The sequence below is a fragment of the Raphanus sativus genome, chromosome 6, assembly GCF_000801105.2.
Source record: "Raphanus sativus cultivar WK10039 chromosome 6, ASM80110v3, whole genome shotgun sequence".
NCBI lineage: Eukaryota > Viridiplantae > Streptophyta > Magnoliopsida > Brassicales > Brassicaceae > Raphanus > Raphanus sativus.
In genome coordinates this window covers 228,632-243,946 of record NC_079516.1, presented here as the reverse complement: position 1 = coordinate 243,946, position 15,315 = coordinate 228,632, and the positions used below count along the sequence as shown (strand labels likewise).

Genomic DNA, 15,315 nt, shown 5'->3' with positions numbered 1-15,315 from the left:
TTATATATATTCTTCTAAAATGAACTTTATCTCTAATTTTAATTTTAGTTTTATTGAATTACACATGAAAGTGAATTTGTATTATATAATATGTATTCATCATACATAAACCATATCAATACTCTAATAAAAAATAATTAAAATTCAAATCTATAAACTCTAACAAATATATAATATTATGAATTAAATATTCTTTTCATCCTCTACACTAAAAACAATTAAGAATAAAATTCTTTTCAATTAATAACTCTATAAATTAATCAATTTTTGTAATTTTAGTATTTTAATTTATAGAGTTTTTACTATATAAAATTTGTATATACACATGATGACGTGGGTAATTGGTAGTTTTAAGAAGGGAATGCTAAGAAAGAAAAAAGCCACAATAAATATGCATGTAGGAGGAATCTGTTGTTTGACAAAAAAAAAAGGGAGGAATCTGCTTATCAATTTGTATACCTTCCTTCCTATAGACTATAGTACCTATCACCTTCAAATAACAGCCTTGTTTTTCTCAGACATCGCTTGCTCTTGGTACGTAAATATCACAGAGAAAGCAACTTTGATAATCTACAAACTAGATATCTTCATCATTGGATTTACATGCATGGGCTTGTGCTTCCCATGTGACATAGTAGTAGGATCCTCATGTGCACAATAAGTCCAAAATATGATAATTAAAATTTGCAGTTTTAGATTCAGTTAAAAAATTAGCTTTTTCAGCAATATGTATTTCAATTTGAAAATCTTAAGAAATGCATATTATATATTACTTTCCAATCATTGTGACACATAAAAGTTAAATATTTTGTAAAAAGGTACAGAACTTATAAATGAAAGTGTATGTGTATTATACTACTGTTAGTATATTAATCACATTTTAATTTGTAATATGACATGAATATATACAAAATTTAGATTATTAAATATTTTATATATTTTCCTAAACTATATGAAATCTGTATTTCTATTTACCTAATTTAAACCCTTTCGAAAATGTTAATCAAATTCAAAAAACAATTATTCAGACACTTGAAAGTAGGCCTGGGTTTGCGGGTCAACCCGTCCTGCGACCCACGGATCAAATGATTATTTTGCATTCAAAAATCCGACCCGCATAACCCGCGAACCAAATATCTTATATCCGCACTCGCCCCGCTAAAATCCGCGGGTAAACCGCATGACCCGCGGGTAATAATAATTATATTAAAAATAATTTATTTTAATTATATATTAATTATTTTTAAAAAATAATATTAAAATAAATAAAATTTTATATATTTTATATATTATTTACGAAAAATAATTATTTTAATTATATATTAATTATTTTTTAAAAATAATATTAAAAATGCATTTATATTATGCGGGTTGGCGGATACCAGCGACTCATATTCGGCTAACCCGTACCCGCCCCGCTTAAAATAATCTTAACCCGCATCCGCACCCGCAATTCAAAATTTTCAAATTGCTCGATCCGCATCCGTTCCGCGGCGGATCAAACGGGGCGGGATCCGCGGGCTTTGATCAAAATTCACAGCCCTACTTGAAAGCAATGGTGACGGTTACGGTGACAGTGAAAACACGTGGATAGTTCTCATTTGGTTTCAGGATCTTCAGAAGTCGTACCTGTCATAAATCTGAACTCAAAGAATATACGTTAATTAAGTTGCCAAAAAAAAAAGAAAGAAAAAAGAATATACGTTAATTACAAAATAAACCCTCAACTTTGTTAAAAATATCGTAATCATTCCAGTAAAAGAAAGCAGAGACTGATCTCCTCTGCAAAGTTCTTACCTCACTCCCTTCTTATCCCTTTTGATTATTTCTCTATTTGGCGCTCTTTTTTCACTTCTCAATCCCACCGTCAATCGCTCCAGAGGAATGACTCTGATGACTACGCCGCCGCTAGATGTAATCTCCCGATTAACCTTATATCGTCTTTGTGTCATTTTTTGTCGGGTTCATGATGGGGGGTTCTGATCATAGGGTCGTGAGATTAGGGTTTACACGAGTTTAGAAGTCTGATTTTAATTCTTTGCACTTCGTTTACAGCAGCAAAAGGACGAGGAGATGCTCGTTCCGCATTCTGACTTGGTCGAAGGACCTCAGCCCATGGAAGGTAAGGTCTCTTGTATTCTCCTCGCGTTTCTGCTCTTATTGGATGGTGCAGATGTTTATAGCACTTGTGGATAATGCTGGGAGGGTAGAAAATAATGTTTCACTGTTCACTAGGGTTTTGTCTTTTTTTTTTTGGTTTGTGGCTTTCTTGTAGTTGCTCAGCCTGAGGAGAATCCGCCAGCCGAGGAGATTCCCACTCTGAAATTCACGTGGTACACCCAAGGTTTCACCAGGCTCAACGTTAGGAGGCTTTACTCTGATGTATTTGTTGTTGGAGGTTATAAATGGTAATAGCTCATACACTTGTAAGATTCATTTTTTTGTCATGATGTGGCATTTTGTGTGAACTGATGTTTTTTTCTCTTTTCAGGAGATTATTGATTTTTCCAAAAGGAAACAATGTCGACCATTTGTCCATGTACTTGGATGTTGCTGACGCTGCGAGTTTGCCTTACGGGTGGAGCAGATATTCACACTTCAGCCTGGCTGTAGTGAATCAAATGAACAGCAAAAATTCCATCAGAAAAGGTATGTTTAACTGATTAGTTTTGTTCATATATATTATATATATAGCACTCTTACTGCATGCGTTAAATGAGCACGTACAGAGACCCAACATCAATTCAATGCAAGAGAAAGCGATTGGGGGTTTACATCATTCATGAATCTCAGCGAGCTCTATGATCCCACTCGTGGATATTTAGTGAATGATACTCTTCTGATCCAAGCTGAAGTTGATGTGCCGAAGGTTATAGATTACTTGTCATATGACTCAAAGAAAGAGACTGGTTTTGTTGGACTTAAGAACCAAGGTGCTACCTGTTACATGAATTCTCTCCTACAGACATTATACCACATTCCTTACTTCAGAAAGGTGGGTGGATGCATGTCTTTGCTTTGTTCTTTTTTAATTTTTCTAAATCACGATTTCGCCAAATACATCTGAATAATGCAATTTATTTCCTTGCAGGCTGTTTACCACATGCCAACAACTGAGATTGATGCACCTACGGCTAGTATCCCATTGGCGCTCCAGGGTTTGTTTTACAAGCTTCAATATAATGACACCCGTGTAGGGACAAAGGAGCTGACAAAGTCTTTTGGTTGGGATACGAATGATTCGTTCATGCAACATGATGTTCAAGAACTCAACCGAGTTCTTTCTGAAAAGCTTGAGGACAAAATGAAGGTATGCCTGCCTCTTCTGCGTAGCCTTTTATTTTCAGCTAATGATTCTTTTTTTTTTGCTTTTTGAAGGGGACTGTTGTGGAGGGAACAATACAGAAGCTATTTGAAGGTCACCAGATGAATTACATTGCGTGCATTAATGTCGATTACAAATCTACAAGGAAAGAATCATTCTATGGTATGTAGTTTTGAACATTAAGCTATATCTTGTCTTATTATTTATCAAACTAAATTTACAGCCGTGTAATTTTGTCTTTTGGCAGACCTCCAGCTTGTTGTGAAAGGCTGCAAAGATGTATATGCTTCTTTTGACAAGTATGTTGAAGTTGAACGCCTTGAAGGAGACAACAAATACCAGGCAGAAGGACATGGTTTGCAGGTTGGATGCCTTTTTCTTTTTTGTTTAATATGTTGCCAAAGCTGAATGTTGTGTAATTGTCAACCTTATTTGGGTAACCATTGTTGTCTGTATATTATATGTTATAGTATCTGTATAGTGTCTAAATGCTATCAAGCAGTATAAAATGAATTTACAGAGAGCATTATAAACTAGTATTGTTCGAACTTATTAAAATTTATTTGATTCTTAGTTACTTAGTCGACTTATAATCATATATCTGAATAAATTTATGTTTTCAGGATGCGAAAAAAGGTGTTCTGTTCACTGACTTTGCACCCGTACTTCAACTTCAGCTCAAGAGGTTTGAATATGATTTTATGCGAGACACAATGGTGAAGGTTAGTATTTGAAGTTCTACTACTTACATGCTGACTTTATTGTAGGCTTACACTTATATCAGTTTTTGAATGCTGACGGAACTTTATTTGTAGATAAACGATCGATATGAGTTTCCTCTTCACCTGGATCTCGACAGAGAGAATAGAAAATACCTATCCCCTGATGCTGACAAGAGTGTTCGTAATCTCTACACACTCCATAGGTATGTATTTCCTCTGTATCTTGGCTTTGTAACTTGAGTTGACTTTCTGCTAGGTTTCCCTTCTCATGGTAGCTGGTTGATGTAGCTTAGTTTTACTTAATATATGGACAGTTAAATTTTATTTTGTGTTGCCTGATGTGCTTGCTCATTCTATGCAGTGTCTTAGTCCACAGTGGAGGAGTGCATGGAGGGCACTATTATGCTTTTATTAGGCCAACACTCTCAGATCAATGGTATGTATCATTCTATTGTCTCTGCTTTTCCGTATCTATTATTCTTAACTTATTTTTTGGTCAAGTATTATGCTTAATTAAGTGTTGTAAATTGTAAACTATCAAGTTATTTTATTGAAACCTAGTTTGCTCATCATTTAAGCTGGCAGGATTGAAGTCATGTTTTGTGATATGTGATATGTTATTGGATTTCTTTTTATCTTTTATTCACATCTCTAAACTTGCGTGTAGTATATTTGTTTCACTAGGTGTTTTCCTGTGCAGTAAAAAAAATAAGACATGTCATATTAATACATGTCATATTATTTTTGTGAAAATGATTGTAGAGAGGACATGTGGCAAAATCACTTCTCAAAGATAGTCTAGAGGATATATGAGATTTACTGTATAAATAAACTTCTTAGTTTTTTCGTGTGCCTTTTCTGCCATTTTATCGTTGAGATAACTAATTGTTGCGTTTCCTATGGTTTCTGGCGTGGGTTTTTGGCACTTATCAACATATTTGCTTTAAGCTTTACTTGCATGTTACTTCTAATTCTTATAGGTATAAGTTTGATGATGAACGGGTGACGAAGGAAGAAGTGAACAGGGCACTAGAAGAGCAATATGGGGGTGAAGAAGAGGTACTGCTCTTTTACTAGGACTTTAATGTTTGCTATGTAAGTCGTAGTTTCCTCACTTCATGTATTCTCGAATTTGGTGCCTCTGCAGTTGCCGCAAAATAATCCTGGTGTCAATAATCCACCTTCTAAATTCACAAAATATTCCAACGCATACATGCTTGTTTATATCCGGGAAAGCGACAAGGATAAAATAATATGCAACGTTGATAAAAAAGATGTTGCAGAACATTTACGGGTAAGAAATTCAGTTACACGCTTTTTTTTTCTTTTTCTCTGCGTATCTGTCTTGGTTTTGCCTGAATGAGTTTCACATGTTCTTGACAGGTGAGGCTGAAAAAAGAGCAAGAAGAAAAGGAAGATAAAAGAAAATATAAGGCTCAAGCTCACCTTTTCACTACAATCAAGGTTTTCTACTTTTCATAAATTGGGTCCAAAAATGTGTTCTTTTATAGGTCTGGTATATATTTGATACTGATGTTAATAATGCAATTTATGCTTTTTTGTAACAGGTCGCAAGAGATGAAGACATCACTGAGCAAATTGGAAAGAGTATGTATCTTGATCTTGTTGATCATGAAAAAGTTCAGAGTTTTCGAATCCAGAAACAGACTCCCTTCCAACAATTTAAGGTAGATGCCTGTATCTTTCTATTTGTTCCAATTTTAAAAGAAAATTTAGTCTCAGTAGGAGGTTGGTTTTATGAAGAAATTTATTTTTGTTAACTTGAATCTACCTTGGAAGAATGGATTTTTGCAGTGTTGCTGGTTATCTAGTTTCTTATGGAAATGTAGCTATAACACTGTTTAAAATTTGTCCTCATGTAGGAAGAGATGGCCAAAGAATTTGGTGTTCCGGTTCAGCTTCAGCGGTACTGGATTTGGGCAGAGAGGCAAAACCATACTTATCGTCCCAACCGTCCCCTATTACCTCATGAAGAACTACAGACGGTAGTTATCCTTTTTCTATAAATATTTCTTTTCTTGCATTCGGGGGTTGCCTCTTTCATATAGGATTATTTAATTATGTAATGTAACATTTTGGATATGCGACACATTAAAACCGTCACAGATTTATCTGTGTATAATAATCTGCTCTAGGACATATTACTAGTTGTGATTATTCTTTTATTAAATCTGGAGGCCCTTTTGGGTTTCTTCATACACTGTCATGCCTAGGTACTCTTTTGCTTGTCACGAACTGAAAGTGTCTTGTTCTCCAAATTCTTTGTTTTAAAAATCTTAATTCTGAAGATCTTATTGTAGGTTGGACAGATAAGCGAGGCATCTAACAAGGCAAACAATGCTGAACTAATGCTGTTTTTGGAAATAGAGCGTGGATTGGTAATAATACTTCCACTAGATTTTGACCCGCGCTTTCAAAGCGCGGATTTATATTTGGTGAAAATTTTATATAATCACATTTATATAATCCGTCTTGTATGTGCATTTATATAACCCGTCTCATATATGTGTTTTATATCCGGGTTTATGTTCGGTTAAAACTATATTGTACATGTATTTTTAGGTTTTTAATTTTGAATTAGATATTTTAAATATAAATCAATATAACAGTTTTATAGTTTTGATCGGTGTTTTGAAACCCGACTCGGACCTGCGGTTGAACGAATTACCGGTTTGTAACCCGGTATTTTTAATATTGTGATTTTTTCTAATGATAAGACAAATTCGGTGATCATAAGTTGGAAATTTGTTTAAAATATATTTATATTTTTCAAAATCGTTCTAAATGATAATGATTGTTGTCAAAATTAATAATTTTAGAATTAGAAAACCGGTGGTTAATAACAGTATCAAACATGGAAATAATCGATGCAGTATCAAACAAAGAAATAATCGCAGGCCGAAATTAAATTAGGAAACCGGTGATTAATGACAAATCAAAAAATAATTAAGAAGAAATTGGCGCAGAATGTCCAGAATACCCTTAATGAATACAAAGGAAAGGTTCTTCGGTAGGGGTAAAAAGAGTAAAAATCCAAAACATGCTTGTACTTTAATAGTATAGACTAGATTTTGACCCGCGCTTTGAAAGCGCGGGTTTATTTTCCTTTATTTTTTTTTAAATTGACAAATATTTAGTAAATGTCATATTTTTATATATTTGTTTTTTATAAAAGATTTAAGCTTTTTTATTTTTCTTTATCGTGTTTCATTTTAAAAGAGTATAGACCAGAACACAATATTCGGACCCGAAGAACCAACCCGAAACCGACCCAAAAATCAGGGTCCCGAACCCGATCAAACCCGGGGTAAATATCCGAATGAGTTCTAAATTGCTATATCCGAAGAACCGGTCCCGAATCCGACCCGAACCGAGAACCAAATGAGTACCCGAAGATATCCGAAATATATCTAAAAATATATGTTATAATTATATTTATAATTATTTTAATTTTTAATTAATTTTATAAGTTAACTATAGTAGTTATTTTCAGTAATTCGAGTATTTTTGGATAAAATATGATAGTTTGGATAAAAATTTACCCAAAAAACTGTATAAAAAGTATATTTTGGTTACTATTGAATAATCTGGATACAAAAATTTGAACCGAATCAGATACTTTGGTTACTTTAAGTACAAATAACTGAACCCGTTAAATACTTTGGTTATTTGGTTATTTTGCAGGTTCTTATGCATGAGAACCGAATCCACTCGGACCCGGAAAGACCCGACTCGAACCCAACCCGAAATTTTATAATATCTGAATGAGGTTTAATTTCAAAACCCGAATGAGGTTTAATTTTAAAACCCGAAAAACTCGATATCTGAAAGAACCAATCCGTACCAGAATGAGTATCCGAACGTCCAGGTTTAGTGAGTATTTATGTTTAGAAAATTAAATTTTATTTTTTAATGAATTAAGTTAGTATAACTCTGATATATTAATTTTATTATGTGGTTAATTTTTTAATAAAAAAATATATACTTTTAATAAAGATTTATACTTTTCAATGAAAAAATTCAATTTTTTTATGAATGCTTAAATTATATTAAAAATAAAAAACATAATAATTAAGTTATTAATTTTTGTTCACAACACAAAATATTAAGAATGGTTGAAAATAAATTATTAGAATTAGGGAAAAAAATAAGAATTGGATCTGATTTCTTAATCAGCCCAAATAGCCCAAGAGAGATGATGTGGGCAGTGGGCTGGATCAAAAAAAAATAACCCAATAAAAATGAGTTATTAATATTACTTGATTGCCCTTAATGAAATAAGCAATGTGAGTTAAAGAAAGGGCATGTTTAGTAAAAAATCCAAATGTGCTTGTACTTTAATAGTATAGATGTTGGCCCAGTTTATTTGTTGAGTCTAATTCTTTGAATGAGATTCTGAAACGAATTGGTCAAAGAGAAATAACTAATAGTCTTACTAATTCTTGCATTGTTTAGGATGCGCGTCCGGTTCCTCCCCCAGACAAGTCACCTGAAGACATTCTCCTTTTCTTTAAGCTCTATGACCCTGAGAATGAATTACTAAGGTAATTCTGGTATCCACCAATTTCCACTTTGACATATGTACAAACCAAGGTGGTATATTACTCCTATAATATTACAAACTTGTATCTTCCATCGTTGTTACAAACTTGTCCATATGGTGCAGATATGTTGGCAGGCTCATGGTGAAAAGTTCCAGTAAGCCCATGGATATAGTAGGGAAACTGAATCAAATGGCTGGCTTTTCTCCTGATGAGGAAATAGAACTTTTTGAGGTAGGGGCTGGTGCCTTTTAATTCTACCTTTTCTTCATGTTAAAGGCCATGAAACCTTTCGCTCCCATTTTCAGGAAATACAGTTTGAACCTAGTGTAATGTGCGAGCATCTAGATAAGAAGACTTCTTTCAGACTATCCCAAGTAATGTTGCTCTCTTTGTTACGAACTGTAATGATTTATGATTTGGTCTCTTTTTTTTTTTTTTTCTTAAATGGCTTTCTCGTGTTCAGATTGTAAATGGAGATATCATTTGCTATCAAAAACCTATTTCCATCCAGGAGAATGAATGTCCATACCCGGATGTGCCATCGTTTTTGGAGTACGTACATAATCTACAGGTAGAATTATACTGGTCACTTTTGGCATTAGTGAACTGGGCTAGGGTACGTCTTGTTAGAGCTATACTAACAGTCAATTGAAAAATATGAATACAACGTATTATTTTCTGTGTACTGTTGGAAAATGTTCCAGTAATATTACCCTGCAAGGTGTGATGATTCGTGTCTTAATGTGGTGGTATGTTGTTTGTTGTTTGGTAGGTGGTGCGTTTTCGTAGACTGGAAAAACCAAAAGAAGATGAATTTACTATGGAGTTGTAAGTAGCTCTCTATGTACAACATTATGATTCCAGTTTTTGGGATTCATAATGCTTCTACTTTTCAGGTCAAAGCTGCATTCTTATGATGATGTTGTGGAAAGATTGGCTGAGAAACTTGGCATTTATGATTCATCTAAAATTAGGCTTACTTCTCACAATTGCTACTCCCAGCAACCCATGCCTCAGCCTACCAAATACCGTGAAGTAGATCTTTCAGATATGTTAGCTCACCATAATCAGGTGATTGAGTTTATTTTTATTTTTTATCAACTAGGTGATTGAGTTTATATATTCTCTTATTGTCTATTTCAATGCGGATTTGCTTATTATAAATGCTTTTTTTTTTCAGGCGTCTGACATTTTGTATTATGAAGTTCTGGACATTCCTCTTCCAGAACTGCAACGTCTTAAGACTCTAAAAGTAGCTTTCCATCATACCACAAAGGACGAAGTACGTGTTGAACTTATACTTATGGTGCAACTTAGCTCTCTTCAATACACGTTATTGTCTTTCAAGCCTTAATAACTATTAAATTTGCAGGTGGTAATCCACAATATCAGACTGCATAAGAAGAGTACTATCGGAGATGTTATTAATGAACTTAAAACAAAGGTGGTTATAAGGCTTTTGTGTTAGCCACATTAACGGCTTTTCTTTTATGGACTCTGTTCCGTGTGAAAAAATCTACACGTGTGCATCAGGTGGAGCTTTCACATCAGGATGCAGAACTGAGGTTGCTTGAGGTGTTTTTCCACAAGATCTACAAGGTAACAGGCTAAATTCTTGTCTTTTATGTAGTTATTCTTTTTTTCTTTACTACTGTAACATGATGTCTTTGTAAACCGTTCCACATTCCGTGTGCTGAGCATTCTTTGGAAATTTTTGATCCAATGTGTTCGGATACGCTTTGCAGATCTTTCCATCTACCGAAAGAATTGAGAATATCAATGATCAGTACTGGACTTTACGAGCAGAGGAGGTATATTCACTGCTTGAGATGAATAGTTGTGTTTGAGCTGCACTGATTAAATATAGTTGCAAGTTCTTACGCTAGGTAATGATGAACTTCAAACATACTGACTTTCTTCTTTTACACATCTTGTGGAATCACAGATACCTGAGGAAGAGAAGAACATTGGCCCCAATGATCGATTAATTCACGTGTACCATTTTACTAAAGAGACCGCACAAAATCAGGTGGCAGTCCCGGTCAAAGCTTACTTTTACTTCTAAAGTTATATGAGGGAGGGTCCTGGTGTCTTGGAGGGTGTCAGAATGCACTATTAACCATTGTTTCTTTTGCAGCAAGTACAAAATTTCGGAGATCCCTTCTTTTTGGTAATACACGAAGGTGAAACTTTACAAGAAATCAAGACCCGTATCCAAAAGAAACTCCGTGTCCCTGATGAGGACTTTGCCAAGGTATGCATGCATGTCTTTTTCGTATTTGATAATGCTACTGAAATGCTAATAAGTTTGTCGTTATTATTGGTGGCTGAATTGAATTATTGTTAACTAATTTTTTTTTTTAATATAGTGGAAGTTTGCTTCATTTTCGTTGGGACGTCCGGACTACTTGCAGGACACAGATGTAGTTTATAATCGCTTTCAGGTAAATCAACTTATTATCCTTTTGCTTATTACTCGAGCCAAAGAAAACCGAGATTGAACCGTCTTTTACTTTTCGGGAACTTTAAATGTACGGAAACAGAGAAAGGATGTATATGGTGCATGGGAGCAGTATCTTGGGTTGGAGCACGTTGATAATTCTCCTAAAAGGGCTTATGCTGCAAATCAGGTAACAGAAGCGATCTCTGTCCACTAAGCTCTTTCACTCTCTCTCTCTTGGAACTTTGTTAATAATATGTTTTGAGTGCTCTGGTTGTAGAATCGGCATGCATATGAGAAGCCGATGAAAATATACAATTAGGAGGAGCAAGAGAGGAGACTTGCTACCCTTTTTTGGTGTGATGGGTTGAGGATGTAGGAGAGTCCCAGTTTAGATTTTCACAATAACCAAAAATGGAATATGTATCTTTCAGGGAAGACAGGTGTAGATTATAGTACTGACGGTAGTAAAGTGTGATAGGGGTCTATTTTGCTTCGGAGACCTCTCTACTCACTTGATGTTAATATTTGGTATTGTGTGAGGCTCTCTAATTTTATCCACTGCCAAAAAAAAATTATCATTTTGAAAATAGAAGCGCCGTTTTTTCCATTGTACTCTCAGGTACAGTTTTTTCATTGTTCTAGAATATTTCCATATATATTCTACGGTTTTGTGTGTTGATTTCTTGCTGCTAATTGCTTCCTCTCTTGCTCTTTTAATGGAATATCAAATATCATTATTAACAATATTACGACTATCTTAGTCATTAACAGCGCCTGTAGCTCAGTGGATAGAGCGTCCGTTTCCTAAGCGGAAGGCCGTAGGTTCGACCCCTACCTGGCGCGTAGATACTTTTTTTTTTTTTGGCGCGTAGATTTTTTAAAAACGATTTTCCACACTTAAAAGAGGAAGCAAAACGAATCATGCCGCCACATCTGAGAGAGGTTTTATATTCCTGTGTAAAATCCAGATCATGCCGCCATGTACTCTCTTTTTTTTGGTTGAGGTAAATTACACCTCACAAATAACTAATAATCTTTAGCCATTCCATGTCAACGCAATCACCACCATCTCCTTGGAGATAACAAACTAAACTCAAAACTTCCTGCGCCAGAAAAAATATTTTCTAAAGAACAAATAAGGAAGAGTATTTTAGGGTTCTTTCAAAAACCAGAAAAAAAATATATTTTATCTTCCATATCTTGCTAATTTCAAAGCTTCTAATTACGGCATTTTCCACCTTTTATTTGTTTAATTGATTTTGGTTTTCTGAAAGGGAAAAAAAAAACACATTTTCTGGGGTCCGTCGTCGAGAGGTAAGGCTTCAACTTGCTGCTTTCGTATTTCTTCTCTCTAATTGAGACTCTAGCTGATCTAATTTCACTAGAAGTTTCGTGTTTCCTGCAGAATCGGCGAAACTATTTGTTTTCCCGAGAAAAATCATCATTCCTAGAAAGCAGCATCATCAGCAGAAGCACAACGGTTGTTGTATTTTTTTATTTCTTCTAATCATTTCTCGCAATTCAATCTATAGAGCTTAATCTGTAATTTCTATAGCGTCCTTGTGAGAAAATCTTCGGATTAGCTTTTTTTTTTTTTTTTAAATTAGAATCAATAATGGAGTCCTCATCATCATCATCTCCGTCCAGAGATCTAACCAAATGCTGCGACTGTGTATGCCATTCGACTAATAATAACAACCAATCATCATCCTCCACCAATCCCAAAGTCCACATCGAGAACGAATGCGAACTGCTCCGCCAAACCGTCACAAGCCAGCAGCAATCGATCCAGGACCTCTGCGACGAGCTCGAGAAAGAGCGTAACGCGGCTTCCTCGGCCGCGGACGAGTCGATGAGCGTGATGCAGAGGCTGCAGCACGACAAGGCCGAGCTTCAGATGGAGCTGAGGCAGTACAAGCTCTACGCCGGTGAGAGGATGGAGCACGATCTCCAGGAGATATCTGCGTTGGAAGAGTTGGTTAATCAAAGAGAGCAGGCGATCTTGGCTCTCGAGTGCGAAGCTCAGGGCTATAAGCATAGGATGATGAGTTATGGTATCATTATGGACGGAGAAGATGTTGTTGATGTTGTTGATGATGGTTTGATTAGTCCTGATGGTTATGAGTATGAGTATCCTTCTTTGAAGTGTAATAATATAAATGAGACTCAAGATCTTTTAGAGGTTGATGATATCTATGTTGTTGCTGATGATGATGAGAACTATCCACCGGCCGATTCGCCGCGTGGGAGAGTTCATTTGAGGAGTTTGGATCAGAGGATTAGCCAGATGGAGGAGACTAATCCTAATCCTAGCTTGGTTGGTCAGAGTCCTAGGCCTCGTCGTCATCGACATTTCAGAGATGAAGCTTTTGTTGAATCGCCTAGGTCTGAAAGATGCATCTCTAAGAAAGTGGAATATGTCTCATCATATACAGAGAATGATGAAGATGAATGTAAAGGTGGCTCGTTGGATGTAGGAGATGAGATGAGTGATAGAGTTTATACTATTGACTCTGGCCATGGCCATCACAGTGGTGTGACTGAGCAGAAGCTAGAGGCTGAAACTTCCGTTGTTAACAATGTGGTTCAACACGGTGATCCGGATATAACGAAACTATACATGAGGCTACAGGCGCTGGAGGCTGACAGGGAATCTATGAAAGAAGCGCTTCTTTCTATGAGGACCGAGAAGGCTCAGATGGTACTGTTGAAAGAACTCGCTCAGCATTTGTCGAAGGAAGTTGTCCCTCAACGGAGGTTGCCAGCATCCACTGCTGGGTCATTGACTTTTACGCCAGTCTTTAAGGTGGTTCTTGAGTAGTTGTCATGTTTTTCGTTATTTAAGACTAAGTACAGTGATAGGAAGCTTGTGTCTCGCACACTCTTAAGTTGATCTTTTGATTGTTATTGTGGTATGCAGTGGATCACATCTTTTGTTTCCTGGAGAAGAAAGGCTCGTCGAAGCAAGTAAGTAGTCTGTAAACAAACCTTTGGTTAGTTTCTATTTGGCATAGATTATTTGCTATACATGAAAATTTGTTTGAGAAGGTACTGTTGGTGTTTAAGGAGGTGATTTTTGTAACTTGTATTCATCTCTGTTCGAAATGAAAATGGTGTAGGTACATGTATGGGATGTCAGCAAACAACATGGGCCTGCAAGTGGTTCTAGAAAAGGTCCCTCGATCACGGAATTGGCGATGTCTCAGGAGCACGCAAGTGTGAAACATAATCTAATCCATTCAAGCAAACAAAACCACTTTCCTGACTCTACAATCCCAAGTCAATTTTTGCATTCTTTTGTCCCCAAAATTTCAAGTGTTTGTATAAAGAATGGGGTTGAAGAATGTTTTTGTAACCGAGAGGCTATACAATCTTTGTATGGTTTCTTACATGATTTTTTTTTCTTTTCTTGTTATTTTCTCGAACACATGTTCTGTTTGTTAGACTTGTTAATTGTGTAGGCAGATTACCACTCAAGTTCAAACCAACATATTGGTATCTAAATTCAACATCCGCAAACTTGGAATGTGAATAGTATAAAGGACTGATCTTAAAAATTGCTAGAGTTAGATGGGTCTCCTTAGTCTAAGTTCTAGACCAATAGGCCAGAGAAAACTCGCAAGCCTCGGTATCTGTCGTGTAGTTAGAAAGAAAGTGATTGAATTGCGCTCCGACGAGCCTTTCTTCTCCAGTTGAAAATTCATGCTAACACGCACGCCTATAGCCCAAGTTCGACTAAAAGTCTCATGTAAATGTGGAATAAATATCTACCTAGGTAGGCAAGGGAAAACTCGCAAGTCTTGGTATCTGTCGTAGTTGGAAATAAAGTGATCAATTGCATGCATCTTCAGAATGTTCTACTTGTACAAGTCAGTCGGTCATATATGATGCGTGCGTATACCAGACAACCGATCATTCTAATGGACACATGTTTTCTGTCACGACTCACGAGTCTTCCTGGGACACGATTCAACACCACGTGATTTCTTGATGTGACTGGCCTTTTTGATGCAAGTTGTAAAATAAGATACATGCTCATGATTTTTCTGTGCTCATTTCATACACACGGATATAAATAACAATTTCAATTGTTAAATTTTTTTTAATTTCAAATAACCTACACATCCTAATTTCAAATAATCTACACATTCTAATTAGATTAAACATGCTTCATTATATTAATTCAAATAAAACATTTGTTGTATCTAGTCCTAAAAAGAAACAAACATGAAATCTTTGGAACGTAACATGTGGCGCTAA

The 15,315-nt window shown here is 35.6% G+C and overlaps 2 protein-coding genes and 1 non-coding gene across 5 annotated transcripts; all 3 read left to right on the top strand.

Moving 5' to 3' along the window:
• The first annotated feature begins 1,754 nt into the window (after window positions 1–1,754).
• LOC108831964 (ubiquitin C-terminal hydrolase 13) lies at window positions 1,755–11,560 on the top strand. 2 transcript variants are annotated; one of them, XM_018605455.2, is made up of 32 exons: window positions 1,755–1,914; window positions 2,056–2,122; window positions 2,276–2,408; window positions 2,492–2,649; window positions 2,730–2,995; window positions 3,092–3,310; window positions 3,379–3,487; window positions 3,573–3,688; window positions 3,949–4,047; window positions 4,141–4,250; window positions 4,409–4,483; window positions 5,028–5,106; window positions 5,195–5,341; window positions 5,431–5,511; window positions 5,616–5,735; window positions 5,931–6,053; window positions 6,369–6,446; window positions 8,524–8,612; window positions 8,735–8,843; window positions 8,918–8,986; window positions 9,076–9,183; window positions 9,385–9,440; window positions 9,509–9,683; window positions 9,793–9,894; window positions 9,985–10,056; window positions 10,146–10,211; window positions 10,358–10,423; window positions 10,558–10,641; window positions 10,750–10,866; window positions 10,982–11,056; window positions 11,156–11,242; window positions 11,333–11,559. In XM_018605455.2, exons 1-32 carry the CDS (start codon window positions 1,885–1,887, stop codon window positions 11,372–11,374), a joined length of 3,327 nt encoding a protein of 1,108 aa, XP_018460957.1. In that variant the 5' UTR covers window positions 1,755–1,884; the 3' UTR covers window positions 11,375–11,559. The 2 variants fall into 2 exon arrangements, with proteins under 2 accessions (XP_018460957.1, XP_018460958.1); XM_018605456.2 differs by having other exon boundaries at window positions 1,757–1,914; window positions 2,059–2,122; window positions 11,333–11,560.
• A 265-nt stretch (window positions 11,561–11,825) lies between these two features.
• Window positions 11,826–11,898, top strand: TRNAR-CCU (transfer RNA arginine (anticodon CCU)). The gene has a single exon. It is a non-coding gene; the product is annotated as a tRNA-Arg (tRNA).
• Window positions 11,899–12,064: 166 nt separating this feature from the next.
• Window positions 12,065–14,463, top strand: LOC108831962 (myosin-binding protein 7-like). 2 transcript variants are annotated; one of them, XM_056987786.1, is made up of 4 exons: window positions 12,065–12,369; window positions 12,461–13,861; window positions 13,976–14,022; window positions 14,175–14,463. In XM_056987786.1, the coding sequence occupies exons 2-4, from the start codon at window positions 12,671–12,673 to the stop codon at window positions 14,275–14,277; spliced, it is 1,341 nt and encodes a 446-aa protein (XP_056843766.1). In that variant the 5' UTR covers window positions 12,065–12,369; window positions 12,461–12,670; the 3' UTR covers window positions 14,278–14,463. The 2 variants fall into 2 exon arrangements, with proteins under 2 accessions (XP_056843766.1, XP_018460956.2); XM_018605454.2 differs by lacking the exon at window positions 12,065–12,369 and having other exon boundaries at window positions 12,384–13,861.
• The last annotated feature ends 852 nt before the right edge of the window (window positions 14,464–15,315 follow it).